Source organism: Mus caroli, unplaced genomic scaffold (genome assembly GCF_978045245.1).
Source record: "Mus caroli unplaced genomic scaffold, Mus_caroli_1 scaffold_22, whole genome shotgun sequence".
Taxonomy (NCBI): Eukaryota; Metazoa; Chordata; class Mammalia; order Rodentia; family Muridae; genus Mus; species Mus caroli.
The window spans coordinates 7,295,012-7,310,458 of record NW_028227277.1 but is presented as its reverse complement, the minus strand read 5'-3'; the positions used below and the strand labels follow the sequence as shown (position 1 = coordinate 7,310,458).

At 36.7% G+C, this 15,447-nt stretch overlaps 1 protein-coding gene across 2 annotated transcripts; it reads left to right on the top strand.

Moving 5' to 3' along the window:
• The first annotated feature begins 3,475 nt into the window (after nt 1-3,475).
• LOC147000035 (vomeronasal type-2 receptor 116-like) lies at nt 3,476-11,385 on the top strand. 2 transcript variants are annotated; one of them, XM_085834291.1, is made up of 6 exons: nt 3,476-3,764; nt 5,054-5,336; nt 5,714-6,517; nt 7,345-7,569; nt 8,708-8,831; nt 9,989-11,385. In XM_085834291.1, the coding sequence occupies exons 1-6, from the start codon at nt 3,556-3,558 to the stop codon at nt 10,891-10,893; spliced, it is 2,550 nt and encodes an 849-aa protein (XP_085690417.1). In that variant the 5' UTR covers nt 3,476-3,555; the 3' UTR covers nt 10,894-11,385. The 2 variants fall into 2 exon arrangements, with proteins under 2 accessions (XP_085690417.1, XP_085690416.1); XM_085834290.1 differs by having other exon boundaries at nt 5,054-5,360; nt 9,986-11,385.
• Nucleotides 11,386-15,447: the final 4,062 nt, after the last annotated feature.

The following is a 15,447-nucleotide window of genomic DNA, read 5'->3' as shown; positions in this document are numbered from 1 at the left end:
TTCTCATGCTGCTGAGTGAAACTTGGCCTTGTGCAGTGGTCTCAGAGATCAGGGAAGATGGGTGGTGTAAGGGAACATTTCCTCTGTGTCTGGGGTCTGATGAAGGTGCAGAAGAGGTTTTTAACGTTTTTGTTGTTTCTTTTCCCATTTTTCGGTGTTAGATTGTTTTGTACCATTCCAACATCTTTTAAATTGTATTTTCTTGCCTGTCTTCAAGTGAATTATTTGTTTCCTTTCTAAGGGCTTCTACCTGTTAGCCTGTGGTTTTCTGTATTTCTTTAAAGGTGTTAATTTATCCTTATTAAAGGTATTTGTCATCTTCATGAGATGCAATTTTAGCTCATATTCTTGCTCTTCATGTGTGTTTAAATATCCAGGGTAGGAAAACTCGGTTCTGATAATGCCAAATTACATTGACCTCTGTTGGTTATGTCTTTTTATTTTTCGTTCACCATCTGTTCATTTCTGTTGTTAACTTGCCTGGGTATCTGGGACTGGATCAGTACTCTTTGGATACAAATAGTGTAGTGTGACCTGGATTTCAGGAGTCCTCCTGGGAGTTAGGAAGTGCTGTATCTGGTTAAGGCATGCCTTAAATGTCTTTACTTGGTGCAACCATCATATCCCACTGTCTCTGATTTAGAAAGATCTAATAGGAGCCACGTTGGTTTTCGGGTCTGGGGAAGGCATATTGATCTTCAATAGTTTCAGTTGGAGATGCAAACTGGAAAGACAATAGTATTCGGGGAAGAGCTCAATAGATACCTCATGTGTTTAGGTTTGTGGAGGTCCCAAATGAAATGAGTATTCAGCCAAAGGGCTCACCTATGTTCTTAATTATGGAAGATCTCCTGTCAGCCAGGTAGGTTGGTAGGGGTGGAAAGTAAACCCTGCTTTCATAAGTTCAGATGACAGATGTTCTTCAGGTGTAATTGTTATGTAATATTGAAATTCTTTTTTTGGATATTCAATATTAGTATAGTTATGTATATGGGACAATGAAGATTGGAAGGGAAATTGGACCCTTTATTGTAAGCTAAGTTCTATGGATTAAGAGATTTTAGGGGACACCTTGGAAGAATCACCATCAGCTTTCCTGCATGTATGTTGAGTGTTAGTGAAGTAATATGTGATGCCAATTATGATGCATTGGGTTAAAAATCCTGTGTCTAAAAAAGCTATAACATGTCAGATTTAGTTTCATTAGAATAAGTTGAATTTTCTACAAAAATCATTTAAATTATAATAGACTGAGATGTTATTTATAATGAAGAAACTGAAATTATATTTGTTGGTGCATAGATGTATAATGGGCATCACATTGCCTTGCAAATATCTGCGGTTCATGAATGACATCTTTGCTATTGCATATGTAATTCATGAAAGAGGATGTCTTTCCATCCATGTAGATTGATGAGTGCAGATACTCAAAAGTACTTCAATAATTTATATTAATCATACTTCTGTGCCATATTAAACCTTGTTTCAAGTGATTGAAGAATCACAAATCAGTATCTGATTAATGGGGAAAAACAGGATATGAATGGTTTAATAATAAATGACATCAAAATTTAAAGAAAATACAACAGCAACCTTTCTAAGATTATTCTCTGACTTGAAAATAGGATAAGAGGCCACCACATGCTCCACATAGCATGACATGGAATCAGATATCTGATTTGAACAAGAAATAAAGGGACAAGAAACTGGAATGAAGCTATGGAATATCATCTGTAAAACATAGAAGAAAACTTTGTTTTATAAACACATAAAGTACTGTAGCGGATAGGTTAAGATTTCCACCCAAGAGAACAACTTAAAGGAAAATAGAAACCAAAGAGTCCCTTGATAATCAGGAAGGACACCATCAGGTGTGCTCTGCCCTCTTTCCTCCAAATCAAGTCTATAACATGAGCTTTAGGCAAAACGAAAAGAGATTTTAAGAAATACTATTTGTGTTCCAAGCAACATGGAGGATGTCTCTGCAGAAAAGCACATGGAGCCTCACCTCTAAATCTGGGCAAATCCAAATTCTAGATTATTAAAGACCTAAATGTTTGACCTGTAGTCTTGTTGTAATGGGTATGATATGTATCTCAGTCCATTGCTCATGTGGACCATATGACTTCTAAAAGACGGCCACAGCCCAGGATGGCATTTCAATATCAGTCACAGCGAAGTAAAGAGTCAGCCTCCATGCACATATCCAGTTAATTTGACATGGTATTAGCACCAGATATATAGCAACTATAGGATATTACATCAGAACACTTAATTTACCAATCTACAATTTTGCAAATGTACTGAAACAAATGTACACTGAAATTGTTGTAATTCAACCGAAGTATAAAACAAATGTTTATTCATATTAACAAAGATAGTAAAATAAATTCCATAGCAGGATTTCATTATAATTCAGTGATATGCCAACCATTCCAAAAAATGGAGTTTAAGACTCACTTAATTCATTGTGGATATGAACAAAAGTATAAGGTAGTTCAAAAATTACAAATCAAATAAATGCTTCATCTTTGTCACTCATTGGAATCTATCCAAATTACATAAATTAGCTTAACAGACATACATCTGTGTTGTTAAATTTAATCCAAGATAGAAATATTTCAAACCAAATGCCAAGTAGAAATAAATGAAAAGTATGAGGTATATGCTAACACTAGCAATAAAATTTTATTTCTTAAATGTCACCTAACTTCTTTACTTTGAGGAAAATATATGAAATTAGTCTCTAACTTCTTAATGAGGTGTGAGCAAACATCATCCAAAGAAATATTTCATTAAATGTCATTGACTGCCAGGCACTGATTATCAGGAAAGAGATCAGCATATCAGTGAATGTCTGCACAGGTACTGATATTGGACAGGATGGGTGTTAAATCGTTAAAAACCCAGGCATTTTTGGAATTAGCATATTGACATGTTCTACAGATGGCAGGAATCACAGGAAGTTTGGAGATATTTTGTAAACATGAGTAGCATACAATATATGAACAACAGAGAGCATGGTCAACTCCAGGCTCAATGGTGCATGTGAGACTGCCCTTCCCTAAACTAGACAATGTGTTACATAATGTTCCATGATTATACTCAACATCTGAATGATATGGAACTTTTAATGATCTTCTCAACTTCTGTCACAGTATGGAACTTCTGATGAAATCCATTGTGTTCGTACATAATGGCTCTTGACACATAGTCTCATCTGAGCCATGCAGGAGAAGATTGTCCTTGGGATTTATGCTATGCACATGAATACAGTCATGACCCCTGAGGGTAGAAAACATGATCTCAAAACATGTTTTCAAAAATATGTTGATGAAAACATTTCAGAGCTCAGATGTAGAGCCTGAGGCCAGAATTTTCCCTATGTCTGTAGGGAGCCTGACATAGGAGGAATGGAAAGGAACTGTGAATATAATAAGTGAATCTCCAAACAGCAGTAGCCTTAAAACAGACACATAGGTGTAACTGTGTGTGTGATGTCTTTCTACATCAGAAACGGATTTCACAACAGCTCCATCTTAGATCCTAGCAGACATGAAGAAGCTCTGTGCTTTCACTATTTTATTTTTGTTTCTGAAGTTTTCTCTCATCTTGTGCTGTTTGACTGAACCAAGCTGCTTTTGGAGAATAAAGAATAGTGAAGATAATGATGGAGATTTGCAAAGGGAGTGTCATTTTTACCTTTGGGAAACTGAAAAATCTTATACTAATGGTAATTTTTTTAATTTAGTTTCAAATTTTAGGTAAGTCGTTAACTTTATTTAATGTATCAATGTCACTAGTTTGAAATATTTAGCTGTATACAGAAACTGTGGGTTCTGTTCTCTTCCTCACCATGTAACTTGAAGAACCCCTGAAAACGAATTTTTATATCAATCACTATTTTAATACTTCGAAATGTGTCACAGTTTAGTATAGTTTTAGTGCAATTATACTCCAGTTCACAATGCTGGACAATGTGAAGGTCTGGATTATCTCTCTTGAGTCTTCGTTGATAATATATGTTGAAAGATATCTTTTCATCTGCCTTGAATTCACAATTCCCTCCTTTGTCTAGAACTCAATATGAAGAGACTGCATCACTGCCTATATTCAATTTTCTGCCAACACCTCATTATGATCATGCATCTAAATGCCTTCGTAAAAGTGTTACCTAATTCTGGTTTCCAACAGATGAACATGCATTGTTTCATTGAAATATTTGTGTATGGGTTGGTCTACTATATCTGGCTAAATGTATAACATTACTTATATACTTGTGAATATACATATACTTTCCTTCATAAAATAGTCTTTAAATGAGCCTCTTCCTGCAATCCTGAATTTGACACTGAATGTGGAAAAAGAATGCTAGATTATATTCAATTACCAGACTAATCTTTTTATTCAATTACACAAATGCACAAGCACAGATTTGGCTTATTATCACTATCAGATACAAGGTCAATATTTCTATTAATTACTCATTAATTTTAAAATTATTTAGTAGTTAATATTTATTCACAATTCCTTTCCATTCATCCTATGTCATGTGCCCTTGATACATAGGGAAAATTCTGGCCTTAATCTCTACATCTGAGGTCTGTAAAGATAAATCTATGAGAATCATAGTACTTCTTGTGGAAAAGAACCTGTTGTCAATGTGGGTATTAGGTCTGAGATCCAATGAGTGAGATGTTATCATTTGTGGCTGCAGATTATGAGGGAACGAGTGTTGAAACATTTTTTACAAAATAGAAATAGTAAGAACACACTAAAAGGTAACATTAACTTGATGTGTACAACACCCTAAAGGATAATATTCTGGTCATATGGTATAACGTGTCATTTTGTATATATATATCTTGAAATGGATAAATAAAATTAAATAAAATATATCCTAAAATAATTAGTCTGGCAGGGCTTTGGTGGCTCACTCCTTTAATCCCCGCACTTGGGAGGCAGATTTAACATATCTCATATTACAAATCTTACAGTATTTGAAATTTCATATTTCAAACATCCCCCTTATCATCACTATGCCTTGTTTTAGAATTGCAGCAAGTGAATATGAGCTTCTTCTGGTAATGTTTTTTGCTACCGATGAGATCAACAAGAATCCTTATCTTTTACCCAACATGACTTTGATGTTCTCCATCATTGGTGGAAACTGTCATGATTTATTGAAAAATCTGGATCAAGAATATACACAAATAAATGGACATATGAATTTTGTTAATTATTTCTGTTATCTAGATGATTCATGTACCATAGGTCTGACAGGACCATCATGGAAAACATCCTTAAAACTGGCAATGCATTCTTCAATGCCACTGGTAAGAAATTGTGACACTGAATGGGTTAAGAACATTAAATTACATTTACAGGTGCCTACAAGAAAACTTGGAAAGAATGCATTTGTGGGTGTGCTGCTACACAAACACACAAACATACATACACATTATATATATATGAATTAAATAATCAGTTCATAGATGTACTGTGCATACAGGTAAAATTGTGTTCTAGGAATTTTAGACTTGTCAGGAATAGTCAAGAATCTAATAGGAATAATACATGATGTGTATAGTACAATCTTACTGTTCTTATCTAGAGTTCTGGAAGGTGAGTAGCGTTACATGTATATGAGTCCAAATATCCTAATAATCATATTCCTCACTGGAAGTTTCATCCTGTCTTCTATATCCTTTAGGTTTTCTTTGGACCATTTAATCCTAACCTACGCGACCATGACCGGCTGTCCCATGTCCATCAGGTAGCCACCAAGGACACACATTTATCACGAGGCATTGTCTTTTTGATGTTACATTTTAGATGGACTTGGATAGGACTGCTCATCTCAGATGATGATCAGGGTATTCATTTTCTCTCAGATTTAAGAGAAGAGAGCCAAAGGCATGGGATCTGTTTAGCTTTTGTTAATATGATCCCAGAAAACATGCAGATATACATGACAAGGGCTACAATATATGATAACCAAATTATGACATCTTCAGCAAAGGTTGTTATCATTTTTGGTGAAATGAACTCTACTCTAGAAGTCAGCTTTAGAAGATGGGAAGATTTAGGTGCTCAGAGAATCTGGATCACAACCTCACAATGGGATGTCATCACACATAAAAAAGAATTCACCCTTAATCTCTTCCATGCCACTATCACTTTTGCACACCACAAATTTGAGATTCCTAAATTTAGGAATTTTATGCAAACAATGAACACTGTCAAATACCTAAAAGATATTTCTCATACTATACTGGAATGGAATTATTTTAATTGTTCAATCTCTAAGAACAGCAGTAAAATGGATCATATTACATTCAACAACACATTGGAATGGACAGCACTGCACAGCTATGATATGGCCATGAGTGATGAAGGTTACAATCTGTACAATGCTGTTTATGCTGTGGCCCACACCTACCATGAACACATTTTTCAAGAAGTAGAGTCTCAGAAAAAGGCAGAACACAAAAGACATTTCACTGCTTGTCAGCAGGTAAAGTTTCTTACATTTCATTATGCTTAGATATATCAATGTGATCTTTTAAATGGAACCAGAGAAACAACTGTACATTTGTTAGAGATTATTCTCTCAGTGCAATGATTTCTATACTCCAAAAGTCCCTAATGATTCTTTTACATGGATGAATATCATGAACAAAGATAATATTTAATAGGAGGCATTACATTTATATGAATATCAGTTAGTTTTGTGAAAAGGTGTCTCAGCATTTCACCAAATGATTTCAAAATTAAAAGAGGAACCAAGAGTTTTATCATAAAAGTCTTAAGTGATGACAAGACTGAATATTTTTCTAAAATATAGTGTCTCAAAAATTGATACATGGGCTGTGGTTAATAGTTATTCATTTAAATTAACAATTTACAAAAACATAAATGATTAAGACTTCCCATTTTATTAAGTTTATGTTCATTTTATATGTGTACACTGTATGTTCATAAAATCCAACATTTTTATTTTCACAATTTTCAGTCATTCAGACTTCCCCTTCATTCTCACATACAGGGCTACATTTTTAAAAATTATTTTTGACAAACATGTTCACACAGGCACACACACACACACACACAAACACACCATGTTACTTGCTATCTGATAATCATTTTTTCAGGAACATTTTACCATCAAATATTAATATGAAGCATATAAATTTTCAATTATCAATTGTGTATACTGTTTTTTACTACACAGGTTTATTTCAATATAGCTGTCTTTTCTGAAAATCATTAAGAAAACAGCGAAAATTCTCAACTTGGCATTATCTTTATTGATATGCATATGTAAGCATGAATATCTTCTAGGTGTCTTCTCTGATGAAAACCAGGGTATTTATGAACCCTGTTGGAGAACTGGTGAACATGAAGAATAGGGAAAATCAGTGTACAGAGTATGATATTTTCATCATTTGGAGTTTTCCACAAGGCCTTGGATTAAAAGTGAAAATAGGAAGCTTTATACCTTATTTTCCAAAGAATCAACAACTTCATATATCTGATGATTTGGAATGGGCCATGGGAGGAACATCAGTGGGTATACCATAATTTTTATTTTTCAGGATATATATATATTTTTAAATATGAGATTCTGTGTTTAAGACCAATTGCTACTCTTTCAAAAGATCATTCTCAGTTAAAATCTTCAAAATTTGATAACTCTTAGCTTCATGTTAATCTGGGCATAGAGCGATTAATGTCCTCTGGATTTCATGTTCAATAGCACCCATATGCCAATTCAACCACAATACATGAATAAATTTGATAAATTTATAATATAGCATATATTTACATATAATTAATTAAAATTTTGTAACTATATATGACCCATGGAATTTTCTGATTCTGTGTGAACTAATGTATAGCCTACTTAACTATAGCATGTATTCATTAACTTAATTGCTTCTCCAGATTCAAGGTTTTTTTTTTATTTATATATTTTGGATTGAAAAAACTTATTTACATTTTAAATGTTATCCAACATCCTGTTTTCCCCTCCTTTGTGGAGGATTGCCTTATCTGGCATCAGTAGGAGGGGAGTCCTTTAGTCCTGTGAAGACTTCATGCCCCAGCACAGGGAATGCTTGGGTGGTGAGGCAGGAGTGGGTGGGTGGGGGAGCTCCCTCATAGACACATGGGAGAAAGGGGAAGGGATAGTGTGTTCAAGTTCTTTTACACTTAGGAAAATTTTGTTAAATTTATGGGAGTCTTACCTAACTTATTTTGGTCATAGTCATCAAACTACTTTTCTTAGATTTACCCATTTCCCCTAATTTTTCCCCTATACAGCTCACTATTCTTTTTTACTTTTTAACTTTTTTGTAATTTATAAATCATGAGAGAAAAGCAGGTGTCACATAAACGTTCTTTTGGATTGATCAGTTTAGGAAGAAAAAAATTTAAATTGCTACAACCTGAATGTTACATATATAATATTACATGATATAGTAAATATTGTGTGACATTCGGTGCACTGCAGGAAAATATAAACTAACAATGTGCCTGATACCCTTAAGTAATACAGAAGAATAAGTAATATCAGAGGAATATGTATAATCATATCTGTTAGTGTCCCATGTATCAATCTATGGGTCATTATTCATTTGACAAATATGTGATCTATACACACTCACTCACACGCATATTATATAATATTTATTCACTTCCTCAGGTTCCATCCTCTGTGTGTAGTGTTGCCTGTACTGCAGGATTCAGGAAAATTCATCAGTTAGAAACAGCGGACTGCTGCTTTGATTGTGTTCAATGCCCAGAAAATGAGGTTTCCAATGAAACAGGTACATGCTTGCATGCAGGAGAAAAATTGTTGAATTTGAATACCTGTATTTCCAAACTAGGAATACAATATGGCCTAAATGCAAACTGAAGACCTAAAATCTCCATGTTTCAGAACTTTATCAGTTAAATAATACCCACTTCGTTTGGACCCAGCAAATAATTTACAATATCTTCTTCAAGCAAGGTTTTTTCTCACAATATGATGGTTACTGGTTTTATATTATATAGAAAATCTTTTGGGGGACATACCTGTGTAACAATTTTTAAAAGAAACATTTTAGGCATAATCTATTAACAGGATTATTTTTCTTTGATTCGTTGTACAGGTAAACTTGACTAGCTGATCAGTCCATAATCTTTCCTTCCATCACACATGTTAGTCCCTGACAAAGACTGGATGCTCAGGGTAACACTTGTTGTTTAATGGAATATATTTTAAGAACTTAGAAGGCTTAATGGATTAATAATTTCCTGTTAAAGAGTTAGAACAAGAGTGAAGTTTTGAAGAATGCAGCAACAGATGGGATATTGCTTATCTTCAATCACTCCCTCTCTAAGGAAAGAGGGATGAATATGGACAATCATAGCCTTTATGACATGGAGCTTGGAGTTTGTATTTGTGAAGAAACAAATTGTAAAACAATGAGAGGGACATGTATATGTATATGAGGCATATTAATTCAAGAAAGAAAATATTCCTTTATGCAAATAGTACTTGCATGAGTAATTGTATGTTCTGGTTCTTATGTATGTATACAGACAAAGGGCATACCCACAAAGAAAACAAAATACATGATGCACTTCATCAAGTGGTATCAACAAAGATGTCTGCATACTACCCGTGTCTGTGAATAGTGCATTTATGTTTGGAGGAATTAAATAATCTGAAATTATTATTATTATTATTAGTCATCATATTTTGTTTTTATTTAATAATTATTTTTTTCTGTTCTACTTCATATGATGGTGTTTTGTTCAATCACATACATAGGTTAATAAAGAGCAATCTTAAGTTCGTGGTTCTACAGCAAAAAGGAATGGAATAGATGCTCAACAACAAATGATTTATTGATATATCCTATGAATAACACAAATATAAAATTATTACCTATGTAATTATGATAAGTTATAAGGGGTTATTTTCATTTGCCAGCAGATATGGAACAATGTGTGAGGTGTCCAGAAGATAAGTATGCCAACATAGAGCAAACCTACTGCCTCTCAAGAGCTGTATCATTTCTGGCTTATGAAGATCCGTTGGGTATGGCTCTAGGCTGCATGGCACTGTCCTTCTCGGCCATCACAATTCTAGTCCTCGTCACCTTTGTGAAGAACAATGATACTCCCACTGTGAAGGCCAATAACCGCATTCTCAGCTACATCCTGCTCATCTCTCTAGTCTTCTGCTTTCTCTGCTCCCTGCTCTTCATTGGACATCCCAATCAGGTCACCTGTATCTTGCAGCAGACCACATTTGGAGTATTTTTCACTGTGTCTGTTTCTACAGTGTTGGCCAAAACAATAACTGTGGTCATGGCTTTCAAACTCACTACTCCAGGAAGAAGAATGAGAGGGATATTGGTATCAGGGGCACCTAAGTTGGTCATTCCCATTTGTACCCTAATCCAACTTGTTCTCTGTGGAATCTGGTTGGTAACATCTCCTCCCTTTATTGACAGAGATATACAATCTGAACATGGGAAGATTGTCATCCTTTGCAATAAAGGCTCTGTCATTGCCTTCCACGTTGTTTTGGGATACTTGGGCTCCTTGGCTCTGGTGACCTTCACTTTGGCTTTCTTGGCTAGGAACCTTCCTGACACATTCAATGAAGCCAAGTTCCTAACTTTCAGCATGCTGGTGTTCTGCAGTGTCTGGATCACATTCCTCCCTGTCTATCATAGCACCAGGGGGAGGGTCATGGTGGTTGTGGAGGTTTTCTCAATCTTGGCTTCTAGTGCAGGGTTGCTAATGTGTATCTTTGTCCCAAAGTGTTATGTTATTTTAATTAAACCAGATTCAAATTTTATACATAAGTACAAAGATAAATTTCATTATTGAAATATTCATACTATGAAAATGTTAAATGATACTCAACATAATTTTTCTTAGTTTTAACAAAAGTAGTACTTAATCTTATAAAATTTTAAATAATATTCAAATTTGAACTTAGAAACAGGACAGAACTGTGTATTGTAATACCAATTACCAAAATTTGGTGAAAAATGGTGTCATCCATAAGGACACAATTCTGAAGATATTGAGAACCAGGAATCTCAACTGAGGAAATGCTACAATCATCCTGACCTGTGGTTTTGTATGTAAACCATGAACTTAATTAACGATTAATATTAGGTGACCATACTGACTGAGAACACTACCATCTGTAGGCGAGTTGTTCTTGGAGTTATAAGAAAAAGGTCTGAAGACAACATGGACGTAAAGCCAGTCATCGCCATTATCCGTCATGCTTTCATGGAGTGCCTGCATCCAATTTCATGCCTTGGCTTCATTCAATATATTGTGACCAAGGTACATAAGTAAATAAACACTTTGCTCACAAGCTTCTTTTGATAACTGTGTGTGTGTGTGTGTGTGTGTGTGTGTGTGTTTACAACAACGGAATATAAAATATCAACAAAAAAGTTAAATTGTTTCTGTTGAGATTTAAAATATCATCGATTAATGATCCAATGAAAGGGACTTATTTGAAAAGAGAAACAAGGGTGAATATTAGCAGTGTCAAGTACAGTGACAGTATTGCCTATGACAGCACAGAAGCGCTGTACTTTGGAATAGTTTTAAAATGTACTAGGCTGATGTTAAGAATGTCAGATAATATTACAAAGAAAGAAGTATTTTATTAAAGGGACAATGCATATCAGATTGTGCCTACAATATAAGGTTCTTTATATTTATGTGAAAAGACACAATGAGGAGCAATGTAGGGACCTGGGAAGGAAAGTGGACAGGGTAGGGGGAATTGGGGGGAGAGGGGAACTTCGTCTGGGATTGGCTGAGGGAAAAGGACTGAAGCCCTGAGGGCCAGAAGAAAGAATGTAAACAAGCAACCTCAGGAGAGAGGAGGTTTGGGGAAACCCAGGGCATTCAGTAGGGAGAGGGACTTTTGAACCCACCTCCAGCAGGAAGCTCAAGTAAGTGATGGGGTTGCCACCCCACAGTCACAATTCTGACGCATATTGTTCCTGTCTTAAAGAAGAATAGGGATAGAAATGGAGATGAGCCTGAGGAACTGAAGGTCCAATGACAATTCTATTGGGGTCCATCTCAGTGTGAGGGCCCAAGGCCTGACACTATTACTGAGGTTATAGAACGCTCACAAAAAGGGGCCTATCATGACTGCCCTCCAAAAGACCCAGCAATAGCTGAAAAGGTCAGGTGCAGATATTTGCACCCAACCAATGGACAGAAACAGCTGACACCTGTTGTTGATTGAGGGAAGCTGAATGAAGCTGCTGAGAAGGGCCATCCTGTATGAGGACCAACAGTCTCAGGTAATCTGGACCCCGAGATCTCTCTAACACTGGGCCACCCCAGGCAGTTCACACCCACTGATATGAGACCCCTAACACACATACAGTAGAAGACTTCCAGGTCTGTGTTCATTCAGAGATAATGCACCTAATCCTCAAGGAACTGGAGTGCCCAGGGCATATAGAGGTCAGGTGAAGTGGGTGTGGAGGTATCCAAATGGAAACGGGGTGAAGGCATGGAATATGGAGCAGTAAGAGGGTGGATGGGGCTGTGGTGAATGGAATATGTAGTGTAAAATATAAATGAAAAATAAAATTAAATTTAAAAAGAAATACAAAGAAATAAATAATATACCCAATGATAAATAAATAAACAAAGGAAGAAAGGAGAGAGAAGGAGAGGGAGAAGGAAAGGGAGAGGGTAAGGGGCAGGCAGAGGGGAGACAGAGAGAGAGAGAGAGAGAGAGAGAGAGAGAGAGAGAGAGAGAGAGAGAGAGAGAGAGAGAGAGAGAGAGAGAGAGAGAGAGAGAGGACATCCTGAGTTGTGCAATAAAATGGATGGAACTAGAAAATATTATCCGGAGTGAGGTAACTCAGACCCAAAAGGACATGCATGGCATGTACTCAGTAATAAGTTGATGTTAGAAAAAAAAGTACACAGCACTCATGATACAGTCCATAAAACTCAAAAAGTTTAACAAGATGGAGGTCCCAAGTTAGAATGCCTCCATCCAACTTGGGAAGAAGAAGAAAGAAATCACATGGGAGTGAGGTAGGGATGGAAGGAACTGGTTGGGAAATGAGACAGGGAGATAGAGAGGAGAACATGATAAGGTATTGGGTGGAGGGAAAGGACTGAAGCCCTGAGGTCCAGCAGAAAGAATGGAAACAGGCAACTTTGAGAGGTAGGAGGGTGGGAGACCCTGCAAATTGTACCTGAGAGCAGGGAGATGAGAGACTCTCATGACTCAAAGGGAGTGACAAGGAAATGCTGTGCAGTACATAGAGGGACCTTGTAGAGCCCACTTCCAGCAGAAAGATAGGGCATCAAATTTTAGATGGGGTTTCCATTCTACAGTCCAAACTCTAACCCATAATTGTTCCTGTCAAAAAGAACTGCAGTGAAAAAAATGGAGAGGAGGCTGAGAAAAATGATGTCCCACCACAGGCTCAAAGTGGTGTCCAACTCAAGGGGAGACCCAAAGGCCTGACCCTATTACAGAAGCCATGGTGTTCTCCCATCACTACCCTCCTAAAGACCCAACATGCAGCTGAAAGAGTTAGATGCAGATATTTACACCCAACGAATGAAAAGAAGCTACTGACCCCCTTGGTTGAATTATGAAAAAACTGGAGGAAGCTGAGCAGGAGGGCAACCCTGTATGAGTACCAGCAAGTAGTCTCAATTAACCTGGACCCTGAGATCTTTTAGACATTGGACCACAAACCATGCAGCATACATCAGGTGATATGAGACTACCAACACATATACAGCAGAGGAGTGTGGGGTTTGTGTTCATTTAGAGAACATGTACCAAAACCTCCAGAGACTTGAGGCCCAGAGAATGAGGAGGACTTGAGGGGTCCAGTGTGGGGAGAAAACCTCAGAGATATGGGGAGGACATATGGGATATGAACAGTGATAGGGTAGACCAGCAGGGTGATAACGATTGTAGTATAAGAAAGATTATATAAAAAAATTTAAAAATGTGTATAAATTGCCTGATATGATAACTAGATATAGAACTCCAGTCCTCAACCAAAAGAAAATATAGCCTTTTTCATTGATTTATTTGCTTCTTCCTTCATTTATTCATTTACATATTCACTTTATATCTCTTGTGTAGTGGTAGTTCCTTCTATCCACCTAGTCTCTCTTCACACAGCCCCACTCCTCATTTACCCACTTCTTCTCCTCTGAGAAGACGGATTCCTGTTTTGGGTATGAACATACCCTGGCCCATTAAGTAACTGCAGTACTAGAATCATTCTCTTCACCATCTTCAAGTGAGTCTGGACAACACAGTCCAGTCAGGGTGAGCAGGATCCGGAGACAGGCAGAAGAGACAGGGACAACGCCCAAACCAGTTGTATAACACACAAAGACAATGCTGTCCATGGTTTAAACGTGTTTGGAGGCCTATATCAAGCCCATGTTAGCATTTTGGTGGTTTGTTGTTGAATCACAGTGAGTCCTCAAAGGACCAGGTTGGTTGTTTCTATTGGTCTTCTTGAGACTCTATCTTCTTTGGGTCCAGGGATCCTTCCCCTAGAAGAGACGTTCTGCATCCGGCCCAATGTTAAACTGTGTGTCTCTGCACTTGTTTCCATTGTTGGATGGAGCCTCTCAAGCCCAGATATGCTAGGCTTCTGTCTGCAAGTATAACATGGTGTCATTAATAGTGCCAGGGATTGGTTTTTGTTCATGAGATGGATCATCAGTTGTGCCAGTCATTGTTTGGCCATTCTATCAGTTTCTGTTTCATTTCTTCACTGAATGTCTTGTAGACAGGACACATTTTGGGTTCTGTGTATGTTTTGGTGTCTTCATTCATCCACTGGGAGTCCTGCCAGGTTATATGAGGTGACCACATTGGCCTCCATATCTCCCAATACTAAGAGTCTTATAGATTCAAAGGAGACAACTTCCAGCATGGCCCCAGGCACATCTTAAAGATGCCACCATACCACACACCAATTATTTCCTTTCTCTTCACACTGCTCTCCCTCCATATGATGTCCCAACCACAGCCAGTCTCATACCATGCACTGCCAACATATACCTTCAAAACAATTTTATTTTGCCTTCTGAGTGAGATTCAAACACCTTCCCTTGGGCCCTCCTTTTTATTTGTCTTCTTTGGTTTGTGGACTATTTTATATTTATCCTGTATGTTGTGAAAAATATGCACTAATAAGTGAAGACATACAATGCTTCACTTTTTCATTCCGGGTTACATCACACAGTATACTATTCATCAGTTTTCTCAATTTGTTTGCAAAATTAATCATGTCTTGTATTTAGTAGCTTAATAGTATTTCATTGTATAAAAGAGAAGCATCTAATTCACCCATTCTTCAGGCGAAGAACATGAGTGTTGTGCCAAGTCCCCAGTTATTA

What these genes read in the sequence shown, in the direction of transcription:
- LOC147000035 (XM_085834290.1), top strand. Translation starts at nt 3,556, where the DNA reads ATGAAGAAGCTCTGTGCTTTCACTATTTTATTTTTGTTTCTGAAGTTT. An exon ending in GAAATTGTGACACTGAATGG is followed by an intron (nt 5,361 to 5,713) that starts GTTAAGAACATT and finishes TATATCCTTTAG; the next exon opens with GTTTTCTTTGGACCATTTAA. An exon ending in GGGCCATGGGAGGAACATCA is followed by an intron (nt 7,570 to 8,707) that starts GTGGGTATACCA and finishes TCACTTCCTCAG; the next exon opens with GTTCCATCCTCTGTGTGTAG.